Below are 13,171 nucleotides of genomic sequence, written 5' to 3'. Positions count from 1 at the left end.
TGACACATTTTCTTAGGTTTTCATGATTAATTATTCAGTGCTGCCATTATTTTTTAATGTTGAATAAATACAATTAATCATACATCCATATCTCTAGTCATTTTGGCTAGAAGGGTTTTGATTACCGTAAGTCAGTGATTAGTACAGTAGCTTTAGATATTGAGGATACTCTGAGACCTTCATGTCTGACAGACGGCATTTTTTCCACCCTCATTGTGCGTACATCCTATTCAAAACACAAACACGACAGGTCAGGACCTCAAGGCTGTTTGTAAGCAAGCGTCTAATGGGAAGCATGATGCCTCGTGCTGAACGTGCACTAGAATGCTTGACAGCGTGGTTTGAGCACAGCAGATCTGTATGCAAACAAAGCACAGGGCAGCTCTGCTTTATGCTGGTATTCCTGCATCTGTGACAGAGAAAGAAGGATGTGAACCCAGACAGCTGGCTTTGAGCTCTTGGTTGTATTTGTTGCAGTTTATAGTCATGGCTGAAGAGTGGTGTTACACGGAGGATTTATAATATAGCACCACCTTATGTGCCTTTTTGAATGTTATCACAGCATATATATAAGGACACAAATATCCATTCAAATTGTATTTTACTAAACGGATTCATTAAGGACCATCCTTTTGATTCAAGGAATAGTTTATATGATGCCGTTTGATACCAAGATTGTGTTACACAAATATGCATGTGCAGTATGGTTCAAAAGTAAGGGGAAAAATAATTTTTATTTTATTTTTATAATTAATTATTTTTAAAGAAGCTTGTTGTTCTCCCCAAGGCTGCATTTGATCAAAATACAGTAAAATATTGATATTGTGAAATATTTTGGCAATGTAAAGTATCTTTTGTTTTATTTTAGTTAATTCTGATACTTTTTTTGGGATTCTTTAATGAATAGAATAATACAATTAAAAAGAACAGCATTTATTTGAAATATTTTGGAAAATTCTAAATGACCTGAAGTTGCTTGTGGTTAATTTAATGCATCCTTGCTAGATAAAAATAAGATTTTTTAAAAGAAATTATTGCTGTTGCTAAACAGTAGTGTTTGATATTAATAATAACATTTATGTGATTATCTCCCGTTTTTTGTTTAGAGCTAGAGCTGAATCCCATAATTAACAACTTTTCCAACAGTAGAAATAGAAATAAAACTATCAAATACGTAAAGCTATCAAATTCATTAAATTGCTGTGTTACATTATATTAAAGGAGCTATGTGGAGGTTTTTACTTAAAAAAATCTTTGAGATAGAGTTTTCAATTGTACATGTATGAGCCAACCATGATGTAAAAAGAGAATGACACCTCGACTGTCCACTACGGTTGCCTCTATCAGCCTGTAGGCTCAATTGTGTGTGGAGCAGTCGGGCCCGAATTGGCGTGAAAATTCACAAAATGTGAAGTCATGCGCGTTCTTGTCTATTTGGGCTTACAACCGTACGGCACGCCAGCCCTTATAGTAAACAGCGGCAATAGTGTTTTCAAATGGACTCTGCGGATGGAAAGAAGTGACCAGCCTCCAGCACAATTCAGACACCCACGGACACTCCTCAAAGTAAAAAAAAAAAAAAAAAAAAAAAAAAAAAAAGAGCCTGCTCCTCTGCGCACTGAGAACGAGCATGAGACTGGCTGCAGTTCCTCTAACGGCCAATGGTGTCAGTAACGGTTAGAAATTTCAGAACCTACGGAATGCTCCTTTAATACATTTTTCATTCAAGTTTCTCCTTTTAACTTTGGCATTCCTACTGTGTAAAATTCATTTTATAAAACAATGCTAGCATTTTTTTTTCATTCTTTCTTTTTTATTAACTCTATGGCCAAGCAGACTTTCTAGTAGATGGTGCCACATGTCCTGCCAGCAATGGTTTGTGATGTCCAGTGTGTTCGGTCTTGACTGACAGTGTACTTTTTTTAACTGTTTTTGTGCCAGTGTTCTCTGTTGTTGATGTTCTTTTGCTGTGTGTGCATGCTTGTCTGGTGTATTGTTGCTGAGCACTTGTCCAGTGTCTATCGTTTAAGCAGTGTTTTTGTGTCATTATCTCTGATGTGAGCCGTCAACTGTCTGTCTGCTGTCTGCATTAATTACAGCGCTGTCAGTCTTGTTTTACTTTACACATGTTCAGTCATTACACACTTAAACCTCTCTCAGCTTCATAGCCTATATGTTTATGTCTTCTCAATCACTGTGACTACAGATTGTTCATTAGACTGAAGAATTTTGCAATGTTTGCTCAATGCTCCAGCTGGACGTAGTTTGTCAGTAATCTTGGCATGTGCAGATTTGGCAGTCTGTGTGCTCACAGGATATCTGGAATTCCTGCTTGTCTGATGATGAAGCTTTCCCTGAAAAAAAAAAAATATATATATATATATTAGTGCTGTCAATCGATTAAAAAAAATTAACTAATTAATCGCACAATTTTTTAAAATTAATCGCGATTAATCGCAATTAAAAGACTGAAACTTTTTGGATATGTAAATGTAAAATGTAAATAATTAATGTAATCTCAAGACAAAGAAACTATTTAAATTCAAAATATGATTGTTTATTGGAATTTTTGTTTAACTAAACCATCAATATTCTCCAAATTAACTGTTGGCTTGAAAGCCATATTTATTACAGAAATAAAAACACAGGCATGTAAGTACCATTTGAATTTCAAAACAATCAATGCCAATAAAAAACAAAAATGATTTCCATGTTGAATTCTAAGTGGACTGCAAAAAAATTCCAAAGTATAGTCATTGCCAGTGCTTTAAGTGGGCCGGTACGCACCAGTACTCAGTACCGCCACTTCCAAATATAGCTCTTGAGCGTACCGCCACCTCTCCGTGCGCCCAGAACGTGCTTGTAGCGTACCGGTACGCTCATTTGGACATCTGTTTTAATAGAGGTTTTAATCTTTTACCTGCACTGCCGATTTTCAGAGCGCCCTTCACAATGCGAGCTTCCTAATTCATCCCACCCAGAGCAGAAACTACATTACCCATTCACCCTTAAGTTATACAAGTGAATAGCGCATGTGTCGCTTTTCCCACTGTTAAGTGTCAACAACTCAACGTGGCCGGAGAAGGTGTGTGAAACTCTTTGTGAGTTATACTAAAGCAAAATCTTGAGTATGTATTGTCTGATAAACATTAAAAACTGTCTGCGGAGGTTGAATCGTCCTGCAGCCCCCGCTGGCTGTTCATTGGCTGCAGCATCTTTTTTCTAAGTTCTAAAAAAATACCATAGACGGCAAGGCACAAATTTAGATATTCATTTATCTAATTAATCTATAGCCTATGCACAAAGACAATATGATCTTTTTGTCCCCTTTTTGTTTTAAAGCTTGATGAAGAGAGAGAGCGCAAGTTGCTGCAGCTGAGGAGGACAGTGATGCACGCGCACAGGAGTGATTGACAGTTCGCGGCACTGTGTACAAAAAATACTCCGCTACACAATTATTTCGTTATTTCGTTTAAGCTTATTAACGTTAGCGTTACAGAAAGGTCTGATTAACGCACTGTTACAGTCATTGTTTTTTTTGTTTTTTTTAAACAATGACATTTGAGTTCATGATTTTAATGTTGCTGTTTCTTGTGGCAGAATAAATGAAGAGTAATGTTTCTTGTGGCAGACTGAAGAGTAATCCGGCAGAGTTTTATACTGAAACTTTCCGTCTAAAAGTCCTTCCTTGGTCTTATCCATATTTCTTTGCACGTTGAACACACATAGGCCACAACTGGAAATAAAAAAAAAACTGCAACCGCGCTAATTGCGTTATTTTTTTTTAACGCGTTAAATATTTCAAATTAATCGAATGCGTTAACGCGCTAATTTTGACAGCACTAATATAATATATATATATATATATTATTATTATTATTATTTTTTTTTTTATGGTCACATTGCACATTTTTTAAATCATTATTTTTTAAGCTATGAAAATCTAAAGAGAGCGTGAATTACAAAGGAATTTACATTTTTTCTTTGCGTGAAAATTATTTATAGACATTGTTACACAAACAGTGACTGTCTCTATTTCTATTTCTCTGTCTCTATTTCTATTTCTACTACAAACAACTTTAATACTTTTTTGTATTGTACTTGTTTGCTTAGACAGCAGTGTCACCAAAGAGCTAAGATAAAATATGAGCCACCTATAAAGGAAATCACTTTTTACCAGGGTAATTATTATAAATTATAGACTTTTCCTTGGATGCATGTGTATATACACTGTATTGAAACACATTTCCACCACATAAGAAAAAATAATCATGCATTTGTAATTATGACAGTCACGAGACTTATGTTTTTACACTAAAGTATACATAAAAGTTACAATTCTGAGGTAAATACTGATGTAAAAAATAATTCATGAATTAGAATCTCATCATTTTGACTTTTTATCACAAATATAAATTGGAATCTCTTGTCAAAATTATTAAATATTTTTGTCTCCGTTTTGACTTAAAGGGATAGTTCCCTCAAAAATCCAATACGTAGGTGACTTTCTTTCTTCAAAAGAACACAAACAAAGATTTTTAACTCAAACTGCTGTAGTCTGTCAGTCATATAATGGAAGTAAGTGGGAATCACGGCTTTGAGAGACGTTCCTCATTAGTGACTGTTTTTATGGGCCGCGGGAATCTACTTACTACACTGGGCTGTGTGTTTTGTTGTTTTTCTGTTGAGGTCTTACTCAATTTCCAGTCAGTCTGTCAAACCTACTTCCATGTGAAATATAAAGAGATCAGAAGCTTTATTTTTCCAGTATCAGGGTTTTGATGATGTGAGAACATTCATTGGAGAGCCATACCAGTCGTTAATATGTTCCAGTTATTTTTTTGAGCTCATGCCAGGCTTTTTTCTTTCAGGACAGGAAGTGATTGCAGAAACAGCCGAGCCTTGTGGTAGTGCTGAGAGTACTCCAGTCTATACAAACAGATTTCTATCAGTACTCCCATGTAACCAGAGGGCTTTGTCCAGCCTCAGGGTCTGCAAATTAAGAGCCGTGTCCAGTCCGTAAACAGTCCGGCTCCGGATCTACGTCACTTACTGCATCTGTGCCCATCCTGCTCTCACTTACTGTATTTGGCACCACGTCATTACCGCTGCTTTTTTTTTTTCTTCCCCCAGTTTTTCTCTCTCTGTTCTTTCTCTGCTCTGAGCTTTAACATTGTTTGGAAGGTACTCTTGCTCTCTGAACCAGTTGGCCTGGCATAAACATCATGTCAGGACTTTTGATGAATTGTGTTTGCATTTAAGCAGAGATTTTACAGAGAAGCTAGTGCTGTGCCATCAGGGAACATGGGGTCCAATGAAATACATTCATGAAATGTTATTTCTTCCCACATCCTGTGTTTTCCATCTTAATATTTCTGGATTCAATTTTAAAGGTATAATATTTAAATAATCAGGAAGTACGTCTAGACAGTTGAATTCATCAATCTGAAATTTTAACATAATAATAGTAATCTATATAAAATGAGCTTTTTTTTTTCTTCAGTGTTTCTGGATTCTGTATTTTATGATGTAATACATATTTTGTGAAGTACATTGTACTGTGAAGTAGCAAAATATTTCTGTCGTTTCTTCAAGTTAAACCCAAATGTAATTTCGGTGGGGTGTAACATAACAACAAAATGTGTTTTTGTATTTATTATTCACAGAAATAGATTTTTTTTTTACTTGATTCAGCGATTCTGTCCAAATTTTCTGCATCATGGGAATCTATGAACAAGAGAGATTTCGTTTTTTTGTTATTTGGTATGTTATTCAATTATGATCCACTTGCATTCAAAGAGTGTTATTATGGAAATACCATCCGACCAAAAATCTGATCTTGTTTTTTCTCCGATCAAAAAAGATCTCCGATTTTTTTTTGCCAGAACTCATTTAGGTTTTCACAAGGATTTATTTCCCATTTTTCCCTCCATCAGGCTTGTTTCTTTCCTGTCTGTTCTCTACCTCCAATCATTCTTTTCCTCCATCCCAGTTAGTTTCTGACATCTAGAGCTGAGCGTTGATGGATAGGGCTTCCCGTGGCCTCGTTCAGCGGTTGCCAACACCGATGAAATGCTCATCTTTGATGATGCATTAAAATTCAACTGGCTTCTCAGAGTGCGGTGTTTAATAATTCACAAACCTGTTGCATAAGATTCCTCTTCCTTCTTCTGTTCGCATGCTTCACTGGGAATACCATCCACTCTTATCTCCACTTACCACACCGATTTAATAGTAAAAGCATCTTTTGTGTTTGATATTCTGTTGTTGTTGTTTTGTAGGTTCTCTTGAGACTTGTAGTTGTAGGAGTAAGTTAATCATTGTACTTGAGTTTATAGTCATTGGGATGCTCATGATGACGCTGATCGAATATCAGCTTCTTGTGTCTGTATCATAGATCATCGCAGATCAGATAACCGTATTCAGCTTTGAACTTTAGCAAGGGCTTTGTTGAGATTAAAAGTTGCACGGTCAGCCGGCAGTAAACTTTTGAACTTTGGTCCCTGTTCCCAGAGGACTTCATTATTCTTATCCCTTTGGTACCATTGTTTGAGTTTGTCTAATGTCTAAATATGTTTTGGAGTGTAGCTTTGTGAGCTAACTTATAAGGCAGCATCCTAATGGTTAAGGAAATATGTAAGTTGCCAATTTGGGGCATTTGATATAAGAAGCAACTCATACTGATACACATAATACACATAATTGAATTTGATCATTCGTAGCTTAAAGCATATGCAAAAATTGAATAAAATATTTTATTGCACTACACAATTTGTACTGATAGATTTCAGTACTGCATTAAATTCGTTTCTCATATAAAAGCATATTTTACATATTTTATGTATAATTTTTTTATACACTTTATACATAATTTAAATTGTTTAATTTACAATGTGTGTTTTTTTTGTTGTTTTTTTTTTCGCGTAAAACACAGCTTGGCACAGATTGTTCTTTCATTTTTTTCGAGAGCTGCTATTTGACATATTTCAAATGGGTGCTTGACTTTCTTTGCTTGAGGCAAATAGCAGGTCATCTCCCAGTGGCAGGTGTGTGCTGAACGGTGAGAGAAATGACTGAGGACGAATGGCAAAAAAAGATGAAGTGATGAAAAAAAAAAAGCTGCCTCAAACATTTCATAACAGCCTGCCCTAACTGTAAAGCACCCCTAAAGCTGCAGCCAATCAGATTGCTTTATTTGAAAACTTGACATTTTTTTAGTTGGTAAAATACCACTGTATGGTTTACTTGTTTGCATATGGCCAATACTCATTTCCTTTCCTGAGTCACACGTACAGAAAAATGCCATCCAGTTGTTAATGGTGATGAATTCTCCTAGATTTGTGCTGCAGAGCACGTACATCCTCTCAAACAGACAAAGTCTTTCCCACTTGTAAAAAAAGACACTAAAACTAGACATGAAATGTGGAAGTGCCGTGTGACATTCCTCTGGAGTTAATGGAGGAGGCTGTTAAACAGCAGGGAAAAGTTGTTTGTGTTAAAGTGCCGATGCTGGACTGAAATGACAGCACAGGAAGTTGCAATTCTGCTGTCTCAACCCACGCTGTTCATGCGCTTTTGCGTGGTGATGACACCTGCTGTTTTCAACTCTGACTTCACCAATCCCATTTAAAGACTGAATAACGCAGCTATAATTGGGATCTTTCTTTTGCTTCATTCGTTAAGGATGGCACAGTCACATGTTCATCATGACCCAGAGTGCCTCAGCCATGCCCTTACATCTGACATGCAGCGTTTTTCAGCGTGCTGTATCTCATCAATATTTCATTAGAAGAAGACTCGCAGAGGGTGGCCTAAATATTCTGTGTCATGCCACCTCAGATCCTCAGGTGCTGGAATTAAAGGGAAAGAGATGCACGGAATGTTTGAGCACTCTTCTTCTTGCTGTTTATAGTGTTTGCACTGAGGTTGCATTCATCTTAATCTAAGTAATAGCTCACCCCGAAATGATAATCGTAATTTTCTCTTGTCATTGCAGTCCAGTATGACTTTTTTCTGTGGAACTTTAAGTATGTGAAGAATTATTTTGCTGCTCTTTTCCAATCAAAAATCAGTAAGCAAGGACAAATATTCCATTTAACCCATGAACACATGGAGAAGTGTTTATTTATTTATTTTTTTTTATTTTTATTTTTTACTGAAAATCTGTTATTGCTCTCAAATCCACACACACACACACAAAATATATATATGATTTATGATTCATTAAATATACAAATAATTGTTAGTTGCAGCCATACTGTTATATTGTTTGTTTTTTTTCTGTTTGTTTTTTTTGGAGCTTTTGGATTTCTCAGATTTCTCAGATTGTTCCACTTTAGAAAGAAATTCAAGTGTGGAATGACATGATGGTAAGCAAACGGTGACCAAATTTTTACTCGTTGGTTGTGAATTGCTTCTACAAAAAGCGTACTTCTTTGTCCCTTATCTGACATAATTTAATTCACATGTAAATTTATGTTGTCTGCATTAAAAAAAAAAGCAGAACAAGTCCTTTATATAAAAAAATGCACATAATGCTAACTTTGTACCTCAGCTTTATTTGAAAGACTTCTTGGAGAACAGGAATCTCATGAAGCTCTTTGAGCAGCTCCATCAAAGCGCTGGTAGGGCGCTCTGAGTTCATGTTGCAGTCATGTTCTTGTTTACCTGTGCCCCTGTTGATTCCAGCAAGCGTTCTCTCTGAAATGCTCCCATGGACTGGAGTTGCACTAAATTGGAGTCTCTGGGAGAAAGATAAAAGCTTTAAGATTGTGTCATCCTGTCTGGGTCTGTTCTCCTGCTGTCAAATGAACAGTCCAGGAGCAGCAGCTTCACAAATCTCTTTGTTGTTTCCTTCCCAGCTTGGGCTTTTTTAACGCAAGAGAGCATCTATGAACTTCAGGGGAACCTCTGAGGAACTCCCTGCAGGGGGCATTGACTTGATGGATCAAAGCTGCTTTGAATAAGCTTGGTTTCAGCAGTCCACGGTTTTTCGTTATGAGCAGTGCATGGTCTTGGACTTAAACCAGTCTGCATGCTGATTTTCCACATGCCTCAGTCTATAGGTTGAGTTCGCCTCAGGCTTACAGCCTTGGGTCAATCAATCTCATGTTCAAGTCTCAAGACTTCATTTTTCTGTTTCCAACTTGACTGTCTACATATTTCAGAGTTATTATGAATAAACATTGTTAGGCTTTCATGCTTGCTTTTACTTTTTTTTATTTATGCATCCTAGACCTTAACTATAGTTCTTCTGCTGTTTTCTGTGTTCTTTTGAATTTTGTATTCTATTTATTTATTTATTGTTTTTAAAGCTTCTCTATTTTTCACAAGTCTCTACTGTCTGAAACAGCTGTACTGTCTGTCGCGCTGGTTATTAATACTTTAGCTAGAAACAGCTCTGTTTGCAAAAATATTGAGCTTGAGAACAAAAACATGAGCAGAATCATATTTTTGTCCAGAAATGTTGTACCTATAGTCCTATATTATGCTTTTGCAGAAATGTTGTCAATGGTATTAATTGCATTGCTAGGTGGTTTCTATGTCTTGGGTCGTTGCTAGATGTCAAAAATAATATTATTATTATTTTTTTTTCCTCCATTGCAAGTGCCACTGTTTTATTATAATTATTATTATTATACATTTTATACTTTATTTAATTTTAATATTTTTTTTGTTGCAAAAGGTGAAATATTAATTTAATAGATTTTTTTTTTTTTTTACAATTTAAAAAATTTCACTTACATTTCTTCTACTTTATTAGAATAGTTTCATTATTTAATTTAATGGTTTTATTTATTTATTGATCTATCCAAAAGGTGGACTCATCAGTCTGATCACTTGAAGTAATAGCAGACCTCTCCTCAACCAGCTGCATGAGTTAATGTGTCATTTTTTGCCTTGAATGTGGGATGGGTTACATGGTCAAATTATGGGTTTGTTCACATCTGTAAACCTAGGTATGATAGTAACACTCTTAAATTCTTCTTTGCATTGTCTTCTCTGTGTGTTGTAGGCACACTTTCTGGCAGTACCGCAAAGAGAACCCCAAGTCCTATGTGGGTGACCCTCCACCAGATGGTCTGCCTGGCTTCAACAGCGGTGTAATGCTTCTGAACCTTGAAGCCATGCGTCACTCTACCTTATACAACCAGCTTCTGGAGCCCGAGCGGGTGGCTCGCCTTGCGGAGAAATACCACTTTCGGGGGCACCTGGGCGATCAGGATTTCTTCACAATGATCGGGATGGAGCACAGGGAACTCTTTTACCCACTTTCCTGTGGCTGGAACCGACAGCTTTGCACATGGTGGAGGGAACACGGGTATGGTGACGTCTTCCAGCTGTACTATCACTGCGATGGGCCGGTGCACATCTACCACGGCAATTGCAACACTCCCATACCTGATGACTGAGGTTCAAACTGCGTCTTTGAATGCTAACTTTTCGATTAAATTCTTTTGGTTGCACATCTTGAACAAATTTTAAATCAAGTGGCCTGAAAGGAAAAAGGCGCTTGTTGTTAGAGGTGCTTATAATGCAGCATTCCCATGACTAATCACATTTACACAGTATAACCCAGCCATTACCACATGAATCATTCATTTAACACCGCTGAGGCTGTTGAAGCCTTTCCAAACTTACTAAAAGTCTCTGACTCCAAAAATGAAAATTGCCCCATGATTTACTCACCCTCAAGCCGTCTTAGGTTTTTTATGTCTTTCTTCTTTTAGACAAACACAATCAGAGTTATGTAAAAAATGTCCTACGTCATCCGCTGGAATGCCACTCTCTCGTGAACGTGTGCACAGTACGACAGTTAGCGAAAACTAGAGATTACAGTTTATAACGTTACTGATATTTTTTTTGTACACAAATACATCGCTTCATTTCAGAAGACCTTTATTAACCCCACAGAGCCATGGGGAGCACTTTATATGACGGATGGATGCACTTTTTTGGACTTAAAAAATCTCGACCCCCATTCACTGCAGTTATAAAGCTGGGAAGAGCCAGGATATTTAGTAATATAACTCTGTATTCGTCTGAAAGAAGAAAGTCATATACACCTAGGATGGCTTGAGGGTGAGTAGATCTTGGGGTAATTTTCATTTTTGGGTGGACTATCCCTTTAAATACCAGTTGCTTTTCTCTGTTTAAATAATGCAGTGCGGCTTTGACTCTCAGTAGTCTGAATTTCCTCATGCAAGAGTCTCATCAAATCGCTCTTAGACAGCAGAGAAGGAGCCAATCAGAGAGTCTTTTCTTGTTTGCAGGTGCAGTTGCACTCTTGCAGTCACATTGAGGTGCCACTTATCTTCCGAATGCATGCTTTAAAAAGTGGACAGAGCTGATGCGTATATTTTTACTGGTTATATTTTCAATGCAATCCTTCGTTCCTCTGCTTTTATGCAGTGATGAAAGCAGGGTGGAAAGGGTTGTTGACCCACTTTCCTAAGTTTTTATGCGCTGATGTTGGAAATCCGTTTTCTCTGTGATGTGCAACTGAATCGCCTTAGAACAGCCAAGATAGCATCTAGAACATCTGATCAGTGGTCTCATCTAGAAAACATTCTTGCTGAGGTGCTCTGATCCGCCTGAGAAATGGGGAAGTGGGATTTGCTGGAGAATTCCAAAGGGAACAGCCTCTGGCTTGAAGGGGATATACGCTATATTTTGAAGGCAGAGCACTAGCTGTTGTGGTTGGCTGGCATTTTTTGAGCGATGTTGCTGTTGGCGAAGCTCTGTGGGATTGTGTGAAACGCTCGCTATAACCTGTGCAATGTCAAATCAACAGACGGAGAGAAAGAACTGATAATGAGGCCTCACATGTGTTGGCAGGCAGCCATGAAATCCCACTTCAAGCTCTTCTTGGTCCAGTTTTGTGAGGTTAAGGACTGCGTGTCTTTGGGATTTTCAAAGAATTCGTTTTTTGCTTTGTTGGGAGTGCGGTCATGTTTTGTCTAACCATTTTACACTAGCTTTTGCCTGATCAAGTTAAAGCAAAATGTTTAACTAGTTAACCTTTAATTTGCTAGTGCAGTCACATGAAGTATTCACACTTTTTCCTGTTTTCTTTCTTATGTATTCATTTTCATTGGATCCCATTCCTGAAAGATGTGCAAAGGCACATTTCTCTGTAAAGTGTAATTTGTACGTTATCGATTTAAAAGTTGGGGGTAGAAACGATTTGTAATGTTTTTGAGGGAAGTCTCTTATGCTCACCGGGGTGCATTTATTGATCAGTAAAACAGTAATATTGTAAAATATGATTACAATTTAAAAGAACAGTTTACTCTTTGAATGTATTTTAAAACGTAGAAACATTTCTTATTATTATGTTTTGCTTAATATTTTTGGTGGAAACTGGTACGATTTTGTAGGATTATTTAATGAATAGAAAGAGCAGCATTTATTTGAAATTTGAAATTCACTTTTGATGCATCCTTTCTGAATAAATGTATGGATTTCTAAAAAAATTAAATCTTACTCACCCCGTATTTTGAACGATAGGCTCACAAAGACTAAATTGTTGCATTCAATTCACAGCAACAGTCGGTACAGTATGAACGTGTATTTTGTTTACCTTGTTTTCCATGAACATCCCCCCCCCAAAGGAATCTCTCAGGGAATATTGATGGAACAAAACAAGTTTTAGTAGAAGGAAATTTTAATTTTTTTTTTATAGTGCAGGTTTTTCTTTCTAAAGATCCATCTGTTTGTCGTACAAATTTGAGTGTTGAATGTAAAAAACACACTTGTTTTGTAATAAATGTTGTGTCATAGAAATTGAATGTATTAAAACGAATGAACAGAATTCCAGAAGTGAAGGAAAATCACATTTGTAATATATCTAATATATCATTCTCTCCATTCAAATGTATTGGTGGTCTGAATAAAATTCCTTCTTTTTCTTAAGCTCCTATTACATTTCTCTTTCTTTATGCATTAAAAATGAGCAGTAGTCGACATGTTTTTGCTTGTTGTAGCAGTTTCTTTCTGAAGTGGAGCTCTCACAATTGTTAGATGGCTCTCCAGTTGAATATCCAGGTTGTGTTTTGGTTATTTGATCAAGCGTCCTTATGTGTTGTGCGGAGGCCTGTGTCCTTTATCCCACTTTCAGCTCCCAATTTTCACAGCATTGTCTGAGCTGGCAATGTTTTGCAGCATGAGC

At 36.8% G+C, this 13,171-nt stretch overlaps 1 protein-coding gene across 2 annotated transcripts in view; it reads left to right on the top strand.

The window, feature by feature from the left end:
• The window catches only part of xxylt1 (xyloside xylosyltransferase 1), a 37,735-nt gene extending 24,765 nt beyond the window's left edge, over nucleotides 1–12,970 (top strand). For both annotated transcript variants that reach the window (XM_026221566.1, XM_026221565.1), the window contains exon 5: nucleotides 10,016–12,970. In XM_026221566.1, the coding sequence (XP_026077351.1) occupies nucleotides 10,016–10,412 (397 nt within the window). In that variant the 3' untranslated portion in view covers nucleotides 10,413–12,970. The remainder of the gene's footprint in view (nucleotides 1–10,015) is intronic.
• The last annotated feature ends 201 nt before the right edge of the window (nucleotides 12,971–13,171 follow it).

This window comes from Carassius auratus, chromosome 36, assembly GCF_003368295.1.
Source record: "Carassius auratus strain Wakin chromosome 36, ASM336829v1, whole genome shotgun sequence".
Taxonomy (NCBI): domain Eukaryota; kingdom Metazoa; phylum Chordata; class Actinopteri; order Cypriniformes; family Cyprinidae; genus Carassius; species Carassius auratus.
Note: the sequence above shows the minus strand (reverse complement) of the source record. Positions and strands in the feature narration are given on the sequence as shown.